General features: G+C 48.0%; 1 protein-coding gene across 5 annotated transcripts in view; it reads left to right on the top strand.

The window, feature by feature from the left end:
- Window positions 1-19,481, top strand: part of LOC117415351 (Kv channel-interacting protein 2-like) — a 122,488-nt gene that overhangs the window by 75,921 nt on the left and 27,086 nt on the right. The window contains exon 1 of one of the 5 annotated variants that reach the window (XM_059025976.1): window positions 9,697-10,223. The exons of 3 other annotated variants lie outside the window; for them this stretch is intronic. In XM_059025976.1, the coding sequence (XP_058881959.1) occupies window positions 10,121-10,223 (103 nt within the window). In that variant the 5' untranslated portion in view covers window positions 9,697-10,120. Of the gene's footprint in view, window positions 1-9,696; window positions 10,224-19,481 lie in introns of those variants that run through there. One more of the 5 variants, XM_034025582.3, reaches the window with a different exon arrangement.

The following is a 19,481-nucleotide window of genomic DNA, read 5'->3' as shown; positions in this document are numbered from 1 at the left end:
GGAGGTAGGTAAGTAGGGAGGTGGGGGGAGGGAGGGAGGTAGGCAAGTAGGGAGGTAGGTAGGGAGGTTGGTTGGTAGGTGGGGAGGGAGGTTGGTAGGTAGGGAGGGAGGGAGGTTGTTAGGGAGGTAGGTAGGTAGGGAGGGAGCTAGGTAAGGAGGGAGGGAGGTTGGTAGGTAGGTGGTAGGGATGGAGGTAGGGAGGTATGTAGGTGGGGGAGGGAGGGTCGGAGGTGGGGAGGGAGGTAGGTAAGTAGGGAGGTAGGTAGGGAGGTTGGTAGGTAGGTGGTAGGTGGTAGGGAGGGAGGTAGGGAGATTGGTAGGGAGGGAGGGAGGGAGGGAGGGAGGTAGGAATCATCATTCTGTTGTACATTTACTTGCTGTATCCCAGTATCCAGTCTTGCTGTCCACTGCAGTGCTGTGGTACATTCTGTGGTATATCTGTGCTTCAGAGACCCATTGGGGTTAGGGGTTAGGGGTTGGGATTAGGGGTTAGGGGTTGGGGTTAGGAATCTTGAGATTCTCTACCTCGCAGGGTTGTCTCCTCACCTGCTATGTGTGTTTCTTCATCGCACTGTTCAGCTGAATCATCTTGTTCTACATTAAATGAATTTGCACAGGTTGTGCAGTGTTTGCCCACTAGGGGGCTGCCTGATGTAGAATACAGTAAAGTCTTATGAAAGTATATTTGTCATTCAGGTTCAGGCTGATTTCTTCGGCAGTGTTTAGGGTTGTAATTTTCAGCCTTCTTCTTGCTGTGCTGAAACTGTGGGAATGAGTCTTTGTGTGCAGCGGGTCGAGCAAGTGAGCTGCTTTGCAAACACAAACTCTTCCTCTGCCTCTTTTAGTCTTTGGTCTGACAGCTAGACACACCACCTCCTGTACCCCCAGGCTTGTTTGAACACAGACTTCAAAACCGGGAACTCAGATTAGAATGTGGAGGATGCAGCCAAACTTCACAGTGTCAGAGAAGGAGACAAACAAGAGCTGTGTTTCAAACTGCAATCATATTGAGTGGGCAGATTATTAATATGTGTTGAGGAATTCAAATGACAGAGCAGAGCAGCTTACAAATTGACAGCTTAATCAGCTTAATAGTGAAATGTCTTTCCAGCCATCGTGGGTGCTCGGTCAGCCTCAAGGGTATTGTTTTAAAAGTTGTGAGAGTTCGCTAGTTTAGTCAAGGAGACAACATGTTTGGCTAATTATCTAACAGCACCATCATATTAGCCAAAACTTTAAAAAAAAAAAAAGTTTTTGCGAACAACACCCCATAATGGATTTGTGTATAACTAAAGATTTATTTAGTAGAGTATATAAGACACTCCAGCTCTCTGCTCTAACCACTGAGCAACGCTGCCTCCCAATCCCTTAGTTCTAACCATTTGTTCAATTATTATGAATTAGTTCTGTCCCTTAAGAAGAGCCCCCCCCCCCCAAAAAAAAGAAAACAGATCAGAGGTAATCAGCAGTCAGACAGGTGAGTCTTATAGTCCTGTAAGAACCTACACACGCACGCGCACACACACACACACACAGATCAGAGGTAATCAGGAGTCAGACAGGTGAGTCTTATAGTCCTGTAAGAACCTACACACGCACGCGCACACACACACACACACACACACACAGATCAGAGGTAATCAGCAGTCAGACGGGTGAGTCTTATAGTCCTGTCTGCTGCTGTGAAAGCTGGCAGGGTTTTTGGAGGGGAGAGTTATGCCCTTGGAGTTGCTGTTGAAAGGAGCTGTCAGGGCACATAATGAGAGGGGAGTGGAGCTGATGGAGACTTGATAATAAAGGGCCCACCCCCCCAATCACTGAGACAGCAGCTTCCACACAATTAGCCATCATAATTCCATTTTCATTCCCCTCCTCCCGGAGAGTGATGTGTTTAATCAGTGTGACCTGGAACTCTCCGCGGTGCCGAGTCCTTGAGCCACGATCCCGGAACTCTCCGCGGTGCCGAGTCCTTGAGCCACGATCCCGGAACTCTCCGCGGTGCCGAGTCCTTGAGCCACGATCCCGGAACTCTCCGCGGTGCCGAGTCCTTGAGCCACGATCCCGGAACTCTCCGCGGTGCCGAGTCCTTGAGCCACAATCCTGGAACTCTCTGTAGTGTTGAGTCCTTGAGCCACAATCCTGGAACTCTCCGTGGTGCCAAGTCCTTGAACCACAATCCTGGAACTCTCCGTAGTGCCGAGTCCTTGAGCCACAATTCTGGAACTCTCCACGGTGCCGAGTCCTTGAGCCACAATCCTGGAGTTCTCCGCTGTGCCGAGTCCTTGAGCCACAATCTGCTGAAGGGAGTACACTGGAGTGCAGCATTACATAGCCATGTAAATACAAGGGAGCTGTGAGCCCCAGGGGTTACATCAGAGGAGCAGGGAGGAGTGAAGAAAAGGGACACAATGTAGCCTACACCATTCTCAAACAATGCTGGAAACCAATGTCCCAATATTGCTGGAAGGCAGGGTGGCAGTACAAGTGAATGGAGTTTAGATTCACCTTCTGAATGAAATATTACAATGAAATATAACTAGCAATATTCCTACAACCTCAAACATAACTTCCATTCACTTTACACAAACATGCACATGGGGAGGTATGCCTGGGTCTTTCAGATCCCAGACATCCTTGAAGTTGATCATTTTCAGAGCTACTGGAGGGATTTCACTTTGTCTTAGAGGACAATGCATTGAGAAGGAGCCTGAATGTACCTGAATCCTCAGATCAGATTGGTTTGAAGGAGCTGGCGTTCCTGCAGCCTGACCGCCCTGCCCTCTCACACTCGCTATCCAGGAGCTGGGGTTCCTGCAGCCTTACCACCCTGCCCTCTCACACTCGCTATCCAGGAGCTGGGGTTCCTGCAGCCTTACCACCCTGCCCTCTCACACTCGCTATCCAGGAGCTGGGGTTCCTGCAGCCTTACCACCCTGCCCACTCACACTCGCTATCCAGGAGCTGGGGTTCCTGCAGCCTGACTGCCCTGCCCTCTCACACTCACTATCCAGGAGCTGGGGTTCCTGCAGCCTGACCGCCCTGCCCTCTCACACTCGCTATCCAGGAGCTGGGGTTCCTGCAGCCTGACCACCCTGCCCTCTCACACTCACTATCCAGGGCTGTGCAGAGCTGACTGTGGAAGCCAGCTGGTAGCAGCACCATAGAGATTGTGGTAAAGATGAAGCCTACAGTGCTGGGCAGGGAATTCATCTTTAAGTCTTTAACTATGCGTCTTTGTGTTTACAGCCCAAAATAAAACAAAAACTACCTTTCATTGTCTAGCACAGACAGATTTACACAAGCCAAGCCTGAAAGAGACTTCTGTTTGTTTTTGTTTTTTAGTTTCTTTGAGTTGGAGCCACAATGCCAAGAATACTCATGTCTGCTTTTTGTAACCCCTCACTTCCAGTGCTGTTGACGATCTCCTCTTTTTACTGCAGTGAGATGTATTATTAATGAACTGAAAGCAAGACCTTGGCAACAGTCCTTGGCATTGCTGCTTGCGACTGATGGTGGTAAAGTAACTGAGGAAGTTTTCAAATACATTCGATATGTATACAGTTCTTTTGGTCTGTGTTGACATAGTGCAATGACATGTAAAACCATTTTTTTATTATTTAAATGTGAAATTATTGTTATGTTCATTAATATGGTCGGTATTGCTTTGCCTTGTACCCCTGTTAACAGACACTTTATTGTGATACAGTGTTTAATGTGAAGGTAGACGGCCCCCAAATTTAATATATCATGTCTCATGCCCTTTTTAACATGCTGGCTGCTGGTTAAACTCCAGTCTTTACACGCTCATGTGGAGAGGCCATTTATTAATCGTATTGAAGATGCAATTAAGAAAAATCAGTGCAAGCACAGTGAATTGTACAGAGCTCAAGCGTGTCCTGGCAGCACCACTGGATATGTAATTGTCCAACAGTTATTGCTGCCAGTTCTGAATCACGGAGGAGCTGTGTTTGTGTGGGGAGGAGGATGAGGAGGACACACCAGAGGTTGTGTCTGGGGGACAATTTGTCGGTGTGACAGCTGGGATTAAGTGAAAAATGTACCTTAAGAAATGAGATAAAAATAACAAAGGAGGCGTTGTTTCATTTTCCATCATCAACCCCCCCAGGCTGCATGCTGGCAGAGCGGAGTGAAGCTTCGCTTTGCCTTTCCTGCTTGCACCACAAGGCCTGTTTAATTATTGATTACCTGGCTGGCTGACTGATTGATTGATTGCACATATTACTTGTCAAGGTAAGCCATTGTGGAACATCTGTCTTCTTTGAGCAAAATACAATGCCAATACCCTCGAGCACACTGAGCCTGTCTGCGATGCACAAGGGAAAGCACACACACATTGAGCCATGCTGGAAAATTCAGACTTTGCTGTAGATTTTCACCTTCAACTTAGGTAATCACTGATGAATGTCAGGGTATCTTTCCAGGTGGATTTGTAAATTCAGTAATCTTAATTTTGGTTCAGCCCCTGGCTTTGTGTCTGATCTAGAGCGCTACAGAACAGCAGTCTGTCCCTGGCTTTGTGTCTGATCTAGAGCGCTACAGAACAGCAGTCTGTCCCTGGCTTTGTGTCTGATCTAGAGTGCTACAGAACAGCAGTCTGTCCCTGGCTTTGTGTCTGATCTAGAGTGCTACAGAACAGCAGTCTGTTCTGGGTCCCTGGCTTTGTCTCTGATCTAGAGCGCTACAGAACAGCAGTCTGTCCCTGGCTTTGTGTCTGATCTAGAGTGCTACAGAACAGCAGTCTGTTCTGGGTCCCTGGCTTTGTGTCTGATCTAGAGCGCTACAGAACAGCAGTCTGTCCCTTGCTTTGTGTCTGATCTAGAGCGCTACAGAACAGCAGTCTGTTCTGGGTCCCTGGCTTTGTGTCTGATCTAGAGTGCTTACAGGACAGCAGTTTGCTGGGAAGCACGACTTGGTTCAGTGGCTGAGAAACAAGTCTTTCCAGATGGCAGTTTAAAGGCCTGCATTGATTACTGATCAGTGTTTGTGTTTGCAATTTGGAAACAATTTGTTCACATTAGCCACAGTTTGCCAGGCTGAAGAAAAGTCAGAGAGTCGGTTCTGTAGAGAAGTTCGTTTAATGATTTATAGAAGGCTTGAGGCTCTCCTCTGTCGATATGTCCTCCCTGAACCCATGGGAATGCACAGGCCAATCAACCACAATAACCCTGACCCTGACCCCACGGGAATGCACAGGCCAATCAACCACAATAACCCTGACCCTGATCATACGGGAATGAACAGGCCAATCAACCACAATAACCTTGACCCTGACCCTGACCCTGACCCTGAACCCATGGGAATGCACAGGCCAATCAACCACATTAAAACTCACTTTACTATCTGAGCCACTGGATACCCTGCTGAGCACTCCATTCTCATCATCAGAGAGCTTTTATTTCCAGACAGTGCTTCTCTTATCACTGTGTCAACATCAAACGTAGTTTACACCCGTGATGGCCCAATTAAAACATATCTGGGCCAGCTGACAGGCTCCCTAATAGACTCCCTTCTCTTGGTGATGTGCTGCCCCCTCCTCCTTTGTCAGGTCCTGGGCTGCGGGGACAGAGGGAATGAGGGAGTAAATGAGGATTTTAGAGCTGCCATTGTTTGTACAGCAGGACTCCCATAACTCTTGGCTAAGTGCTTTCTAAGCACTGCAGTGTTCCATAAAGCAATCAGGAAGCCTTTCACAGGGACAGAGGGGAGTGTGAGTGTTCTGTAGCCTGCATAGTGTACAGCAGAGCCTTTCACAGGGACAGAGGGGAGTGTGAGTGTTCTGTAGCCTGCATAGTGTACAGCAGAGCCTTTCACAGGGACAGAGGGGAGTGTGAGTGTTCTGTAGTCTGCATAGTGTACAGCAGAGCCTTTCACAGGGACAGAGGGGAGTGTGAGTGTTCTGTAGTCTGCATAGTGTACAGCAGAGCCTTTCACAGGGACAGAGGGGAGTGTGAGTGTTCTGTAGCCTGCATAGTGTACAGCAGAGCCTTTCACAGGGACAGAGGGGAGTGTGAGTGTTCTGTAGTCTGCATAGTGTACAGCAGAGCCTTTCACAGGGACAGAGGGGAGTGTGAGTGTTCTGTAGCCTGCATAGTGTACAGCAGAGCCTTTCACAGGGACAGAGGGGAGTGTGAGTGTTCTGTAGCCTGCATAGTGTACAGCAGAGCCTTTCACAGGGACAGAGGGGAGTGAGTGTTCTGTAGCCTGCATAGTGTACAGCAGAGCCTTTCACAGGGACAGAGGGGAGTGTGAGTGTTCTGTAGCCTGCATAGTGTACAGCAGAGCCTTTCACAGGGACAGAGGGGAGTGTGAGTGTTCTGTAGTCTGCATAGTGTACAGCAGAGCCTTTCACAGGGACAGAGGGGAGTGTGAGTGTTCTGTAGCTTGCATAGTGTACAGCAGAGCCTTTCACAGGGACAGAGGGGAGTGTGAGTGTTCTGTAGCCTGCAAAGTCCCAGGTTTAATACAAGGCTCAGGTTTAACGCTTCCCAATTCAAACCACTGTTCCCAGCTGTCCGACACTGTGGGGTTGTCAGTCTGCAGGTCTAAGAGAGCGTTGATTTGTGTGCAGCGGGTAGCAGGCTGCTCACAGTGATATGATGGGAGGCAGCAGTGCCCTTGAGCCCAAGGGTATCTAGTGTTCTCTCACAGCGAGTGTTGCAATATAGGTAATTTAAACAGACGTTTCTATCGCTGAGCTCACAGGTAAGCTGGGATTTCAGTGTATTGTTCTCAGTGTTTTCAGCTCTCCTGGGGAGACAGCACTGGGCTCTGTGGGTTGTTAATACTCACAATTACAGAGGAATGGGTTTTCAAAAGGCCCAGTGGTGTAATTGTATTTTTATCTTTTCTTTTCTGCAGTTGCTTAGATGTAGGGAGGTAAATAATATGGGATGCTATAGGCATGCCCTCCAATTGGCTTTGAGAGCCTGTCACAGGAGATCACCATTCTGTTATACACTGGGGCTCACATGCACACAGCAGTGCTTTACAGAATTTCATCTAAACCCAGAACTGTTTCACAAATCCTTCAATAAAGAATACCGGAAAACAAAACTAATGATAAGAATCTTAGACTTGATCTTTTGATTTGTTTAAGCCCATAGTTTTTTCCAATTGAATTTTCAACTACAGTAATGTACCAGACTATGTTTATATCAAATATTATGTGACATAATAATGATATTTTTAGTACAGTTTGTGCAAAAATACTGAAATGACTTCTTGATTTTGGAAAGCTTTTATGTATTGGTATCTGCTTTCATTCTTTGTCTAACGCACAGAAAATAAATGTTATTAAACGTTCAATGCCACAGTGAAAGTGTCAGCGCTTGTTCCAGACTGTTGATGGTAAACGGATTCCCTGACATTACAACTAGTGCTCCTTTTCAAGTTTGTATTCAGGAGACACAGATGAGATGCATTGCTGTGTGACACTGCCAGCTTTTAAAAATGCATGCCTTTTAATTGTTAAACATTTTGTCAAACATCTGGGCTCTTCGTACGTGTGTGAGAGAATATTGGTACGAGTCGCAGTGAAGGGACCAGGGCTGGAACGTGAGGTCGGTTTGCACGCTCTGAGTGAAGGGACCAGGGCTGGAACGTGAGGTCGGTTTGCACGCTCCGAGTGAAGGGACCAGGGCTGGAACGTGAGGTTGGTTTGCACGCTCCGAGTGAAGGGACCAGGGCTGGAACGTGAGGTCGGTTTGCACGCTCTGAGTGAAGGGACCAGGGCTGGAACGTGAGGTCGGTTTGCACGCTCCGAGTGAAGGGACCAGGGCTGGAACGTGAGGTCGGTTTGCACGCTCCGAGTGAAGGGACCAGGGCTGGAACGTGAGGTCGGTTTGCACGCTCCGAGTGAAGGGACCAGGGCTGGAACGTGAGGTCGGTTTGCATGCTCCGAGTGAAGGGACCAGGGCTGGAACGTGAGGTCGGTAGGAGGTCGGTTTGCAAGCTCAGATGACATCAACAGCACCACTATTGAGAACAAAGCATGATAAAAACAACAGGTGAAATGTGAGCTCTGATTGGCTGAAGGATCATAAATAGTCTATAATACATATTATGTCGATCATGACATTCTCTGTTAAATCCCACCTGAAAGAAATAGATAAGCAATAGAACAACTATGCCTCATGGGACACCCTTTAGTTTACTTTAGATTTTTTTATTGAAAATAAGGATTCATATATATGTGTGTCAGTGTGTGTGTGTCAATGTCAGTGTGTGTGTCAGTGTCTGTGTGTGTGTCAGTGTCTGTGTGTGTGTCTGTGTGTGTCAGTGTGTCAGTGTGTGTCAGTGTGCGTGTGCATGTGAGTGTCTGTCAATCTCAGTGTCAGTGCCAGTGTGTGTCAGTGTCAGTGAGTGTGTGTCAGTGTCAGTGTGTGTGAGTGTGTGTTTCAGTGTGTGTGTGTGTGTGTCTGTGTGTGTCAGTGTGTCAGTGTGTGTCAATGTGCGTGTGCGTGTGCATGTGAGTGTCTGTCAATCTCAGTGTGTGTGAGTGTGTGTCAGTGTCAGTGTGTGTGAGTGTGTGTCAGTGTGTGTGTGTGTGCGTGTGTGTGTGAGTGTGTGCGTGTGGGTGAGTGTGTGTCAGTGTTAAAGGTAGGGGAGGACCACTGTTCCATCACATATCCCTCCAGTTAGGAATCCCACAACACCAGTGACAGGAAGCTGTACTAAGCTTCTGTATAGATTCTTCAGTCCCACAATGGAAAGGAGGTGCCATTGAAAACTGAACAGTGATAAACATCACAACTTTATAAATATTTCTAATGAAAGCATTACCTCCGCCATCTAGGAAGACTATGAGTAGCCCTGCATCTCAACAGAGAATCGGGTATATACTGGGGGTCTAAAAGCCAATCTAATCAGTTTAGAGGGTTCAGCACTGGAGATCTGTCTGAGAGTCAGAACATTCATTCTAATTTAGTAAGAAAGCAGTAACACACAACTGGGTTTGTGTTCTTCTGCTTAGAAAAACTTTGTGGTAGGGATCTGGGAGCCAGACAATCCCTTTACATTATTGTACTGGTGATGTAAGGACCAGTAGATTCAATACTGAGAACTCAGTGCTAGCTACACATCTGAGAGCCATCAACATCGGTAGAAGAATTTAATACTGATTATATGTGCATGAGGTTGATGTTAGGGACATCAGATTCATATAAAAAACTAAGCTGAATGAAATGAAACTTTCAAAAGAGTTCTGAAGGTGTTTCTTTTAGTATGATTTTAAAAGGGGTGATAGCTCTACGTTTCTGAAAAATCTATTATATACTGTTGCTTGAATCCTACAAATAAAACAAATAACAGCCCCAGCTTGTCTCGTACAAGGAAAACAAAAGAAAAACAGGTATTTCAAAATAAATAAACAGCAGTGTAACAACTTGTCACTGTCCGTGAATCAGAGATCACTAAATAGCCAGTGCCTGTTACCAAGGAAACAGCATTAAGCAAATCAATGAAGCAAGTGTCATTGGAATGGGAGGGCATACCTCTCTCCCTCTCCCTCCCTCTCTCTCTGTCTCTGTCTCTCTCCCTCCCTCTCTCCCTCTCTCTCCCTCCCTCTCCCTCTCTCCCTCTCTCTCACTCTCTCCCTCCCTCTCTCTGTCTCCCTCCCTCCCTCTCTCCCTCTCTCTCTCTCCCTCCCTCTCTCCCTCTCTCTCTCCCTCCCTCTCCCTCTCTCCCTCCCTCTCTTTCTCTCCCTCTCTCTGTCTCTTTCTCCCTCTCTCTGTCTCTCTCCCTCCCTCTCTCTTTCTCTCTCTCTCTCTCACACACACACATGCTGACAATCATAGTCTAAGAAGGAGCAGGCTGAACAGACATTTGGTTATTTCAGCTCCTCTGGGTTAGGGGTCCTGAAGGCTCACCTCACACTGGACCAGGGGACCCCTTCACCCTCTCCACACTGTGCTCTGCACTGTGCTGTGCCTCCGCGTGCTGCAGACCTGCACTGGGGGGGGTCTGTTCCCTGGTCTGGGGCTCCAGTCCTGAGGGAGACTGGTCAGTGAGCAGGGAGTCAAGGCACACTGTTCCATTGTTTCTGTGGTGTTTGGATGATGATTTGTGCGGTGGGTATACAGTGTGAGGAGAGCGCTCCAGCATGAACCTGGAAGGGCTTGAGATGATCGCAGTGCTGGTGGTCCTGGGGCTCTTTGTTAAGGTGCTGGAACAGTTCGGGCTTTTCGAACCCATTGGAGTGGAAGGTAAATCCCCTCTTGGTTTTGTTTCTTCATGCTTTCTTTTCTGCCACTTTTTCTTTGTAGTTTTTCCTTCTTGCTTCAGGCAGGGTAGAAGAGTTTGGCTGCAGTGTGAACAAAGCGGTCTGCCCAGCCCGCTTTGATTTGCAATGCTTTGATTACTGAAGCAACTGTTGGCTCTTAAACTTTGGAAATCGGGAAACATTTTTAATGTGCATTGAATGGTGGAATAGACTGACTCTGATTAGTGTTGACTCTGTTTAGCACAGCTGTTTCATTTCTGTATTCATTTATCTCTTTATTCATTTATCTTTCACTGTGTCTGACTAAATCATGTGCTTATCCACTGCATGGGAGCCAAGTGTTTTTCTTTTGTTTTGACAAGGAAATAAAAGGACTAGGTGACTTTGTAGTCCGATTTGTTTTCATTTCCAGCCCAGGCCAGTTCCTGTAATGGCCACAGGGTGTTTGCTTGTGTTTGTTTGGGGAGGGCTCAGTGGAATTACTTGTATTTGGTCTCAGCCCAGTTAAGAGTGCGTCGCTAATCCCAGCCAAGCCTTTGTTGTGATTATCACTGCTTGCCCACTTTTCTAACATAGACAACTTTGATATGTCGTCTGTAAAATGATACTAAGTTTAGTAAACCCAGCCTCCACAACTAGAGACTAACAAGTGCTGAGGAAGAATGTCATTGAGAAACCCAAGCTAGTGAGAACGATGACATAGTGACTGGCAGTGGGTGGCAGGGTGGTTATACACAGTGACTGGCAGTGTCTGGGATGGTGGTTATACACAGTGACTGACAGTGTCTGGGATGGTGGTTATACACAGTGACTGGCAGTGTCTGGGAGGGTGGTTATACACAGTGACTGACAGTGTCTGGGATGGTGGTTATACACAGTGGCTGGCAGTGTCTGGGAGGGTGGTTATACACAGTGACTGGCAGTGTCTGGGATGGTGGTTATACACAGTGACTGGCAGTGTCTGGGATGGTGGTTATACACAGTGACTGGCAGTGTCTGGGAGGGTGGTTATACACAGTGACTGGCAGTGTCTGGGAGGGTGGTTATACACAGTGACTGGCAGTGTCTGGGAGGGTGGATATACACAGTGACTGGCAGTGTCTGATAGGGTGGTTATACACAGTGACTGGCAGTGTCTGGGAGGGTGGTTATACACAGTGACTGGCAGTGTCTGGGAGGGTGGTTATACACAGTGACTGGCAGTGTCTGGGAGGGTGGTTATACACAGTGACTGGCAGTGTCTGGGAGGGTGGTTATACACAGTGACTGGCAGTGTCTGGGAGGGTGGTTATACACAGTGACTGGCAGTGTCTGGGAGGGTGGATATACACAGTGACTGGCAGTGTCTGGGATGGTGGTTATACACAGTGACTGGCAGTGTCTGGGATGGTGGTTATACACAGTGACTGGCAGTGTCTGGGAGGGTGGTTATACACAGTGACTGGCAGTGTCTGGGAGGGTGGTTATACACAGTGACTGGCAGTGTCTGGGAGGGTGGATATACACAGTGACTGGCAGTGTCTGATAGGGTGGTTATACACAGTGACTGGCAGTGTCTGGGAGGGTGGTTATACACAGTGACTGGCAGTGTCTGGGAGGGTGGTTATACACAGTGACTGGCAGTGTCTGGGAGGGTGGTTATACACAGTGACTGGCAGTGTCTGGGAGGGTGGTTATACACAGTGGCTGGCAGTGTCTGGCAGGGTGGTTATACACAGTGACTGGCAGTGTCTGGGAGGGTGGATATACACAGTGACTGGCAGTGTCTGATAGGGTGGTTATACACAGTGACTGGCAGTGTCTGGGAGGGTGGTTATACACAGTGACTGGCAGTGTCTGGGAGGGTGGTTATACACAGTGACTGGCAGTGTCTGGGAGGGTGGTTATACACAGTGACTGGCAGTGTCTGGGAGGGTGGTTATACACAGTGACTGGCAGTGTCTGGGAGGGTGGATATACACAGTGACTGGCAGTGTCTGATAGGGTGGTTATACACAGTGACTGGCAGTGTCTGGGAGGGTGGTTATACACAGTGACTGGCAGTGTCTGGGAGGGTGGTTATACACAGTGACTGGCAGTGTCTGGGAGGGTGGTTATACACAGTGACTGGCAGTGTCTGGGAGGGTGGTTATACACAGTGGCTGGCAGTGTCTGGGAGGGTGGTTATACACAGTGACTGGCAGTGTCTGGGAGGGTGGTTATACACAGTGACTGGCAGTGTCTGGGAGGGTGGTTATACACAGTGACTGGCAGTGTCTGGGAGGGTGGATATACACAGTGACTGGCAGTGTCTGGGATGGTGGTTATACACAGTGACTGGCAGTGTCTGGGATGGTGGTTATACACAGTGACTGGCAGTGTCTGGGAGGGTGGTTATACACAGTGACTGGCAGTGTCTGGGAGGGTGGTTATACACAGTGACTGGCAGTGTCTGGGAGGGTGGATATACACAGTGACTGGCAGTGTCTGATAGGGTGGTTATACACAGTGGCTGGCAGTGTCTGGGAGGGTGGTTATACACAGTGACTGGCAGTGTCTGGGAGGGTGGTTATACACAGTGACTGGCAGTGTCTGGGAGGGTGGTTATACACAGTGACTGGCAGTGTCTGGGAGGGTGGTTATACACAGTGGCTGGCAGTGTCTGGGAGGGTGGTTATACACAGTGACTGGCAGTGTCTGGGAGGGTGGTTATACACAGTGACTGGCAGTGTCTGATAGGGTGGTTATACACAGTGACTGGCAGTGTCTGGGAGGGTGGTTATACACAGTGACTGGCAGTGTCTGGGAGGGTGGTTATACACAGTGACTGGCAGTGTCTGGGAGGGTGGTTATACACAGTGACTGGCAGTGTCTGGGAGGGTGGTTATACACAGTGACTGGCAGTGTCTGGGAGGGTGGTTATACACAGTGACTGGCAGTGTCTGGGAGGGTGGATATACACAGTGACTGGCAGTGTCTGATAGGGTGGTTATACACAGTGACTGGCAGTGGGCAGTGTCTGGGAGGGTGGTTATACACAGTGACTGGCAGTGGGCAGTGTCTGGGAGGGTGGTTATACACAGTGACTGGCAGTGTCTGGGAGGGTGGTTATACACAGTGACTGGCAGTGGGCAGTGTCTGGGAGGGTGGGTAATTGTATCCTGTGTGCAGGGGATGGTAATTGTATCCTGTGTGCAGGGGGTGGTAATTGTATCCTGTGTGCAGGGGATGGTAATTGTATCCTGTGTGCAGGGGATGGTAATTGTATCCTGTGTGCAGGGGGTGGTAATTGTATCCTGTGTGCAGGGGATGGTAATTGTATCCTGTGTGCAGGGGATGGTAATTGTATCCTGTGTGCAGGGGGTGGTAATTGTATCCTGTGTGCAGTCTACAGTACCATTTAAAAGTTATTTGGAAACCTGTCCTGATACTTGTTGAAGGGTAGAGAATTCATAAAGTGAAAAATGAGTGAAATGAAAGTACAAAAATGTCTGAAATCGTGACAGGAGTAAATCAGAGTCTAGCTCTGTGTTGCCCTCATTTAATACAGTGCAGTGCAGGAGACACCCTGATGAGATTCACGGTCTTGCTTTACTCTGATTGTAGCGTCTCATCAGGGATTTCCCTGGAGTGCCAGAGCTGACCCGCTGGGAGCCTTGTCCTGGTACTGAAGCTGACATCACACCCCAGTTTAACAGTATTGGGGTGGTTCTGTCCTGGTACTGAAGCTGACATCACACCCCAGTTTAACAGTATTGGGGTGGTTCTGTCCTGGTACTGAAGCTGACATCACGCCCCAGTTTAACAGTATTGGGGTGGTTCTGTCCTGGTACTGAAGCTGACATCACGCCCCAGTTTAACAGTATTGGGGTGGTTCTGTCCTGGTACTGAAGCTGACATCACGCCCCAGTTTAACAGTATTGGGGTGGTTCTGTCCTGGTACTGAAGCTGACATCACACCCCAGTTTAACAGTATTGGGGTGGTTCTGTCCTGGTACTGAAGCTGACATCATGCCCCAGTTTAACAGTATTGGGGTGGTTCTGTCCCAGTTTGTTGAGATGCTGATCTTGCATACATTCCCAGTAAGGTTAATGAGAGTGGTCTGCAGAATCTCTTCCAGCGCTCACACACTCCCTCCAGCCCTGCTGCTGATGAGGAAAGCCACAGGAACCTGTTCTGTATGAGCGGCTGTCTATTAGCACTGGGAATAACCTTTCCTTCAGTGTCTGTGTTCATGAAAAGTCCCATTCCAGCTCTTGTCACTGACACATGCCCTTGACTGCTCCTGCCTCAGTGGCTCCGCAGTTTCAATACAGGCATCATTGAGAGGGGAGGTCTGGGTCTTGACGAAGGGTTAGAATGAGCCCCTCTGCGGGCGGCAGACCCTGGATAGTTCTGTGGATTTTCTATGGTCATTCTAAACAGGAAAACAAAAGTATGCTGTTAATTTTTTTTTTGTGGCATCCTGCAGCGCGTTATCCTGGCTGGCTGAAGTTTCCTTTCTTTTCTGTTTTCTCAGAGCAGTGATGTCACAGGAGAGCTGCTTTAGAGCAGGGTTTCATAGTGATGTCACAGGAGAGCTGCTTTAGAGCAGGGTTTCATAGTGATGTCACAGTAGAGCTTCTTTAGAGCAGGGTTTCATAGTGATGTCACAGGAGAGCTGCTTTAGAGCAGGGTTTCATAGTGATGTCACAGTAGAGCTGCTTTAGAGCAGGGTTTCATAGTGATGTCACAGGAGAGCTGCTTTAGAGCAGGGTTTCATAGTGATGTCACAGTAGAGCTGCTTTAGAGCAGGGTTTCATAGTGATGTCACAGGAGAGCTGCTTTAGAGCAGGGTTTCATAGTGATGTCACAGGAGAGCTGCTTTAGAGCAGGGTTTCATAGTGACGTCACAGTAGAGCTGCTTTAGAGCAGGGTTTCATAGTGATGTCACAGTAGAGCTGCTTTAGAGCAGGGTTTCATAGTGATGTCACAGGAGAGCTGCTTTAGAGCAGGGTTTCATAGTGATGTCACAGTAGAGCTGCTTTAGAGCAGGGTTTCATAGTGATGTCACAGGAGAACATCTGTGTACAGCAAATATAAAAATTCTTAGTCTGGAATAGCAGTGCTGTGATTGTCAAGTGATGACTAAATGGTTTAAATGAAATACAAGGGTGTGCACTGCTGAGATTTATAGCAGGCTGATCCACGGTAAATCTCTTTATCTTGTGGGCAAATGTGTGTCTTCCGGTATCCTGACAGTGACCTTGTTATTTCCAGTAGTGGAAGCTGCAGCAATAATGGGTCAATAGCAATCCTTAAATCATTCCATTGTATGAATGAAATGTTCCTAGTACAGACAGACTACCCTGTCAATGAAATGCTCCTAGTACAGACAGACTCCCAACCCCTCCCCTCTCCTCTCCTCCACTCCCCTCCCCTCCACTCCACTCCACTCCACTCCACTCCCAACCCCTCCCCTCCTCTCCCCTTCCCTCCACTCCACTCCACTCCACTCCCAACCCCTCCCCTCCCCTCCACTCCACTCCACTCCACTCCCCTCCACTCCACTCCACTCCACTCCACTCCACTCCCAACCCCTCCCCTCCTCTCCCCTTCCCTCCACTCCCAACCCCTCCCCTCCCCTCCACTCCACTCCACTCCACTCCCCTCCACTCCACTCCACTCCACTCCACTCCACTCCCCTCCCCTTCCCATTCACAATGTAACTACTTCTGTATAGACATTCACAATGTAACTACGTCTGTATAGACGTTCACAATGTAACTACTTCTGTATAGATCCAGGCTCTTCTGCATTAGTGCTTCCAGAGCTTTTAATGTGATGTCATCTCACGACAGGGTACAGAATCCACATTACACAGCCTCTGACACTTGCATGCTGTTAAGTGCATTAAAGTCCTGTGCGTTTATTGGCAAGAAAAGCAGTTGGGTTAAATCCAGTGTGGTGGCTGTGACGCTAATGAGAGACTTTTCAGGATTCAGCTGCAGGGACCCTCGCAGTTAAGCTAATGGAAGATAGAATTGCCTTACAGACTGAGCTGGTGTTCAGATTAGAAGGGATAACCAGGAGACTAAGTGAACCCTCCCAAAACCTCAGATTCTGTGTGGCAAACAGTGACACAGTGACCTTTCAGTCTGACAGTACACCTGACCTAAAGTGTCAACACCTGAGGATTCCACAGAGAGCGCTGCATTAAATCTGGCATTCCCATGGTAATCAGCCTCGCCTCGCTTCAGCGACCTCATGTGGCCAGGGACTGATAGTTGGCTTATACCTTGTGTTAAACTCCTGGGTGGCTACGATGAGCGTTTGTTTGGCTTTTGATTGGTTACGGAATAAACAGTAATCTTTTACTTGCAGATGTTTAGATAGGGTATACTGAAAGGTGTAAAGGACCCTTCTGATCATTCCTCGCTCATCTGTTCCCATAGCGCACACACACAGGTTTAGATTTCCTCGCACTGTAAAGGCACAATGTACGGACCTCCAGTCTGTGTGTAGTCTGTGTTTTTAACACTCTGTGCTTGGTGATGAATCTGGTGGGCTCCTCGGCAGTGCCCTCGGGTTAAAACTCATTATGAACAGAGAATGGGGCATAAATAATTGAGTTTGGAGCGTGGCAGTTTGCCAGCATGCCACCCCCCGTTGACAAATCGCCAGCGTGTCAGGAGGGACAGGAATTCTGTTTATAGTTTCCTGTAACAAAGATTCCTCAAATGATATATATAGCCCACACAGGGAGGGCTGTAGTATATATACAGTAAGCCATGCTGATCACACAGGGAGGGCTGTTGTATATATACAGTAAGCTGTGCTGATCACACAGGGAGGGCTGTAGTATATATACAGTAAGCCGTGCTGATCACACAGGGAGGGCTGTAGTATATATACAGTAAGCTGTGCTGATCACACAGGGAGGGCTGTTGTATATATACAGTAAGCTGTGCTGATCACACAGGGAGGGCTGTTGTATATATACAGTAAGCTGTGCTGATCACACAGGGAGGGCTGTAGTATATATACAGTAAGCTGTGCTGATCACACAGGGAGGGCTGTAGTATATATACAGTAAGCCGTGCTGATCACACAGGGAGGGCTGTTGTATATATACAGTAAGCTGTGCTGATCACACAGGGAGGGCTGTAGTATATATACAGTAAGCCGTGCTGATCACACAGGGTGGGCTGTAGTATATATACAGTAAGCCGTGCTGATCACACAGGGTGGGCTGTAGTATATATACAGTAAGCTGTGCTGATCACACAGGGAGGGCTGTAGTATATATACAGTAAGCCGTGCTGATCACACAGGGAGGGCTGTAGTATATATACAGTAAGCCGTGCTGATCACACAGGGTGGGCTGTAGTATATATACAGTAAGCTGTGCTGATCACACAGGGAGGGCTGTAGTATATATACAGTAAGCCGTGCTGATCACACAGGGAGGGCTGTAGTATATATACAGTAAGCTGTGCTGATCACACAGGGAGGGCTGTAGTATATATACAGTAAGCTGTGCTGATCACACAGGGTGGGCTGTAGTATAAATACAGTAAGCTGTGCTGATCACACAGGGGGGGCTGTATCCTCTGCTGGGCTCTGGGGATGTAGTCTTGGGGAGTTGAATGGAGCGAGTGTGACAGTGCCCATATCATTGAGCTGTCCTGATTGAACTTTGAAATCCTATTAGGCTTTGAGTGATTCGTGACGAGGCTGACTCCAGTGCAGAGCCAGGCTTGGTATTACTGTTCTTTGACTTTGTGAAGCAGGACTTCACTGTCTGTTAACCTTGCTAGAATGAGTCCCTGACAGCTTTTAACAGGAGACAGGCATTATCCCATCGCAGTCTGTGTCACTTAGTTTCTGCCTGACTTGCAAAGGGGGAGCGAGCTGTCATGCAATTGTACAGTACGGGTGCTATATAAAGAGATTCAAATATATTATTTATTATAAACCTTCAAAATATTAGACACGTCAAGTACACAAACATGCAGGTAATTGACCTTGTCTTTCATGAAGAGCCTTTGCCTGAACTGCCCCGGCCGTCCATTATCTAGCAGAGAGACTCGCTCTAAGGGTAGCAGTGCTTAGTGGTGTATCAGCATGAAGAAACCTTACTGAGCTTGAAATGCACAGCGAGTAACATAAGAAGCTTCTCCTTTGCACAAAGCCCATAGACGTGACGTGGCGTGACGTGACGTGGCGTGACGTGGCGTGACGTGGCGTGACGGACAAGTCCCAGCATGTCGTTTCTCACACATCAAAGGGACTTTAACAAGAGGGGAAGTTAAATCCCAGTGGAGGAGAGCCTGCACTGAACCAGGGAATCCAGGGCAGTCTTCTGGATTGAGCGAGGTGGCCATCAGGCCATCCGGTATAGCTTCATTTCTACAAAACGAGACCGGCAGTGAGAGAGAGGGAGGGGGCTGACTATGTTTGGATTTTCTGTGTTCCCTTGCCTTGCTGGACCAGATTCCTCGTGCGTGAGAATCCAGGAGGGACTACACTTAGTATTGAGATTAGAGACATGTTTTCTCAGGTATTGGGATAAAACAGCCAGACCTGGCTGTTGATGGGTCTCAAAGTGATTCAACTGTGAATCTAGCAGACAAAGAGTATTCTAAAATATCACAGCCCGCAGGGATCAACATCACAGCATTGCTGCCTCACAAACACACACACAGCCAAACACAACCAGACATGAACAGCTGCATAATGTACACCTTGACACACCTATTCATATACAGACAGAAATCTTCAAAAAGCGCACTGCAGCACACGCTCTCTCACGCAGCTCACACATTCGCACAGGTGAACCACAGTGAGTAGTGACAGAGTGCACAGTAGCCCTAATAAAATGAACAAGCCCTTCCTGCCTGTTTGTGGATATTTAGGAGAGGCTGGGTGCCTCGTAACTCTCCCCGCACCAAGTCTTTTAATAGCCCACTCTGCAAAGTTAAAAACCATGAAAAATTGTTTTCAAGATGCAGCATAAAATAGTGCACATGTGCATTCATAAAATACGTTTCCTGGGCCTTTCCTGTAATTATTGATTTATTGCCCTAAACAAATTCACAGATCTATTTAAAATATGTATGCAGAAAAAATGCTCTCTTATTCACAGGGTCATCCAGTCAACAGCTGCAGAGTGGTGATATAACACAATTCAAAAATACAATGTCTCAACTTGTGAAGCATCACAATAGATTCTAAATTCACAAGCCATCCCCTCGTGTGATTAGCTCAACGTGGGCTGCA

This window comes from Acipenser ruthenus, chromosome 7 (genome assembly GCF_902713425.1).
Source record: "Acipenser ruthenus chromosome 7, fAciRut3.2 maternal haplotype, whole genome shotgun sequence".
Classification (NCBI taxonomy): Eukaryota; Metazoa; Chordata; class Actinopteri; order Acipenseriformes; family Acipenseridae; genus Acipenser; species Acipenser ruthenus.
Note: the sequence above shows the minus strand (reverse complement) of the source record. Positions and strands in the feature narration are given on the sequence as shown.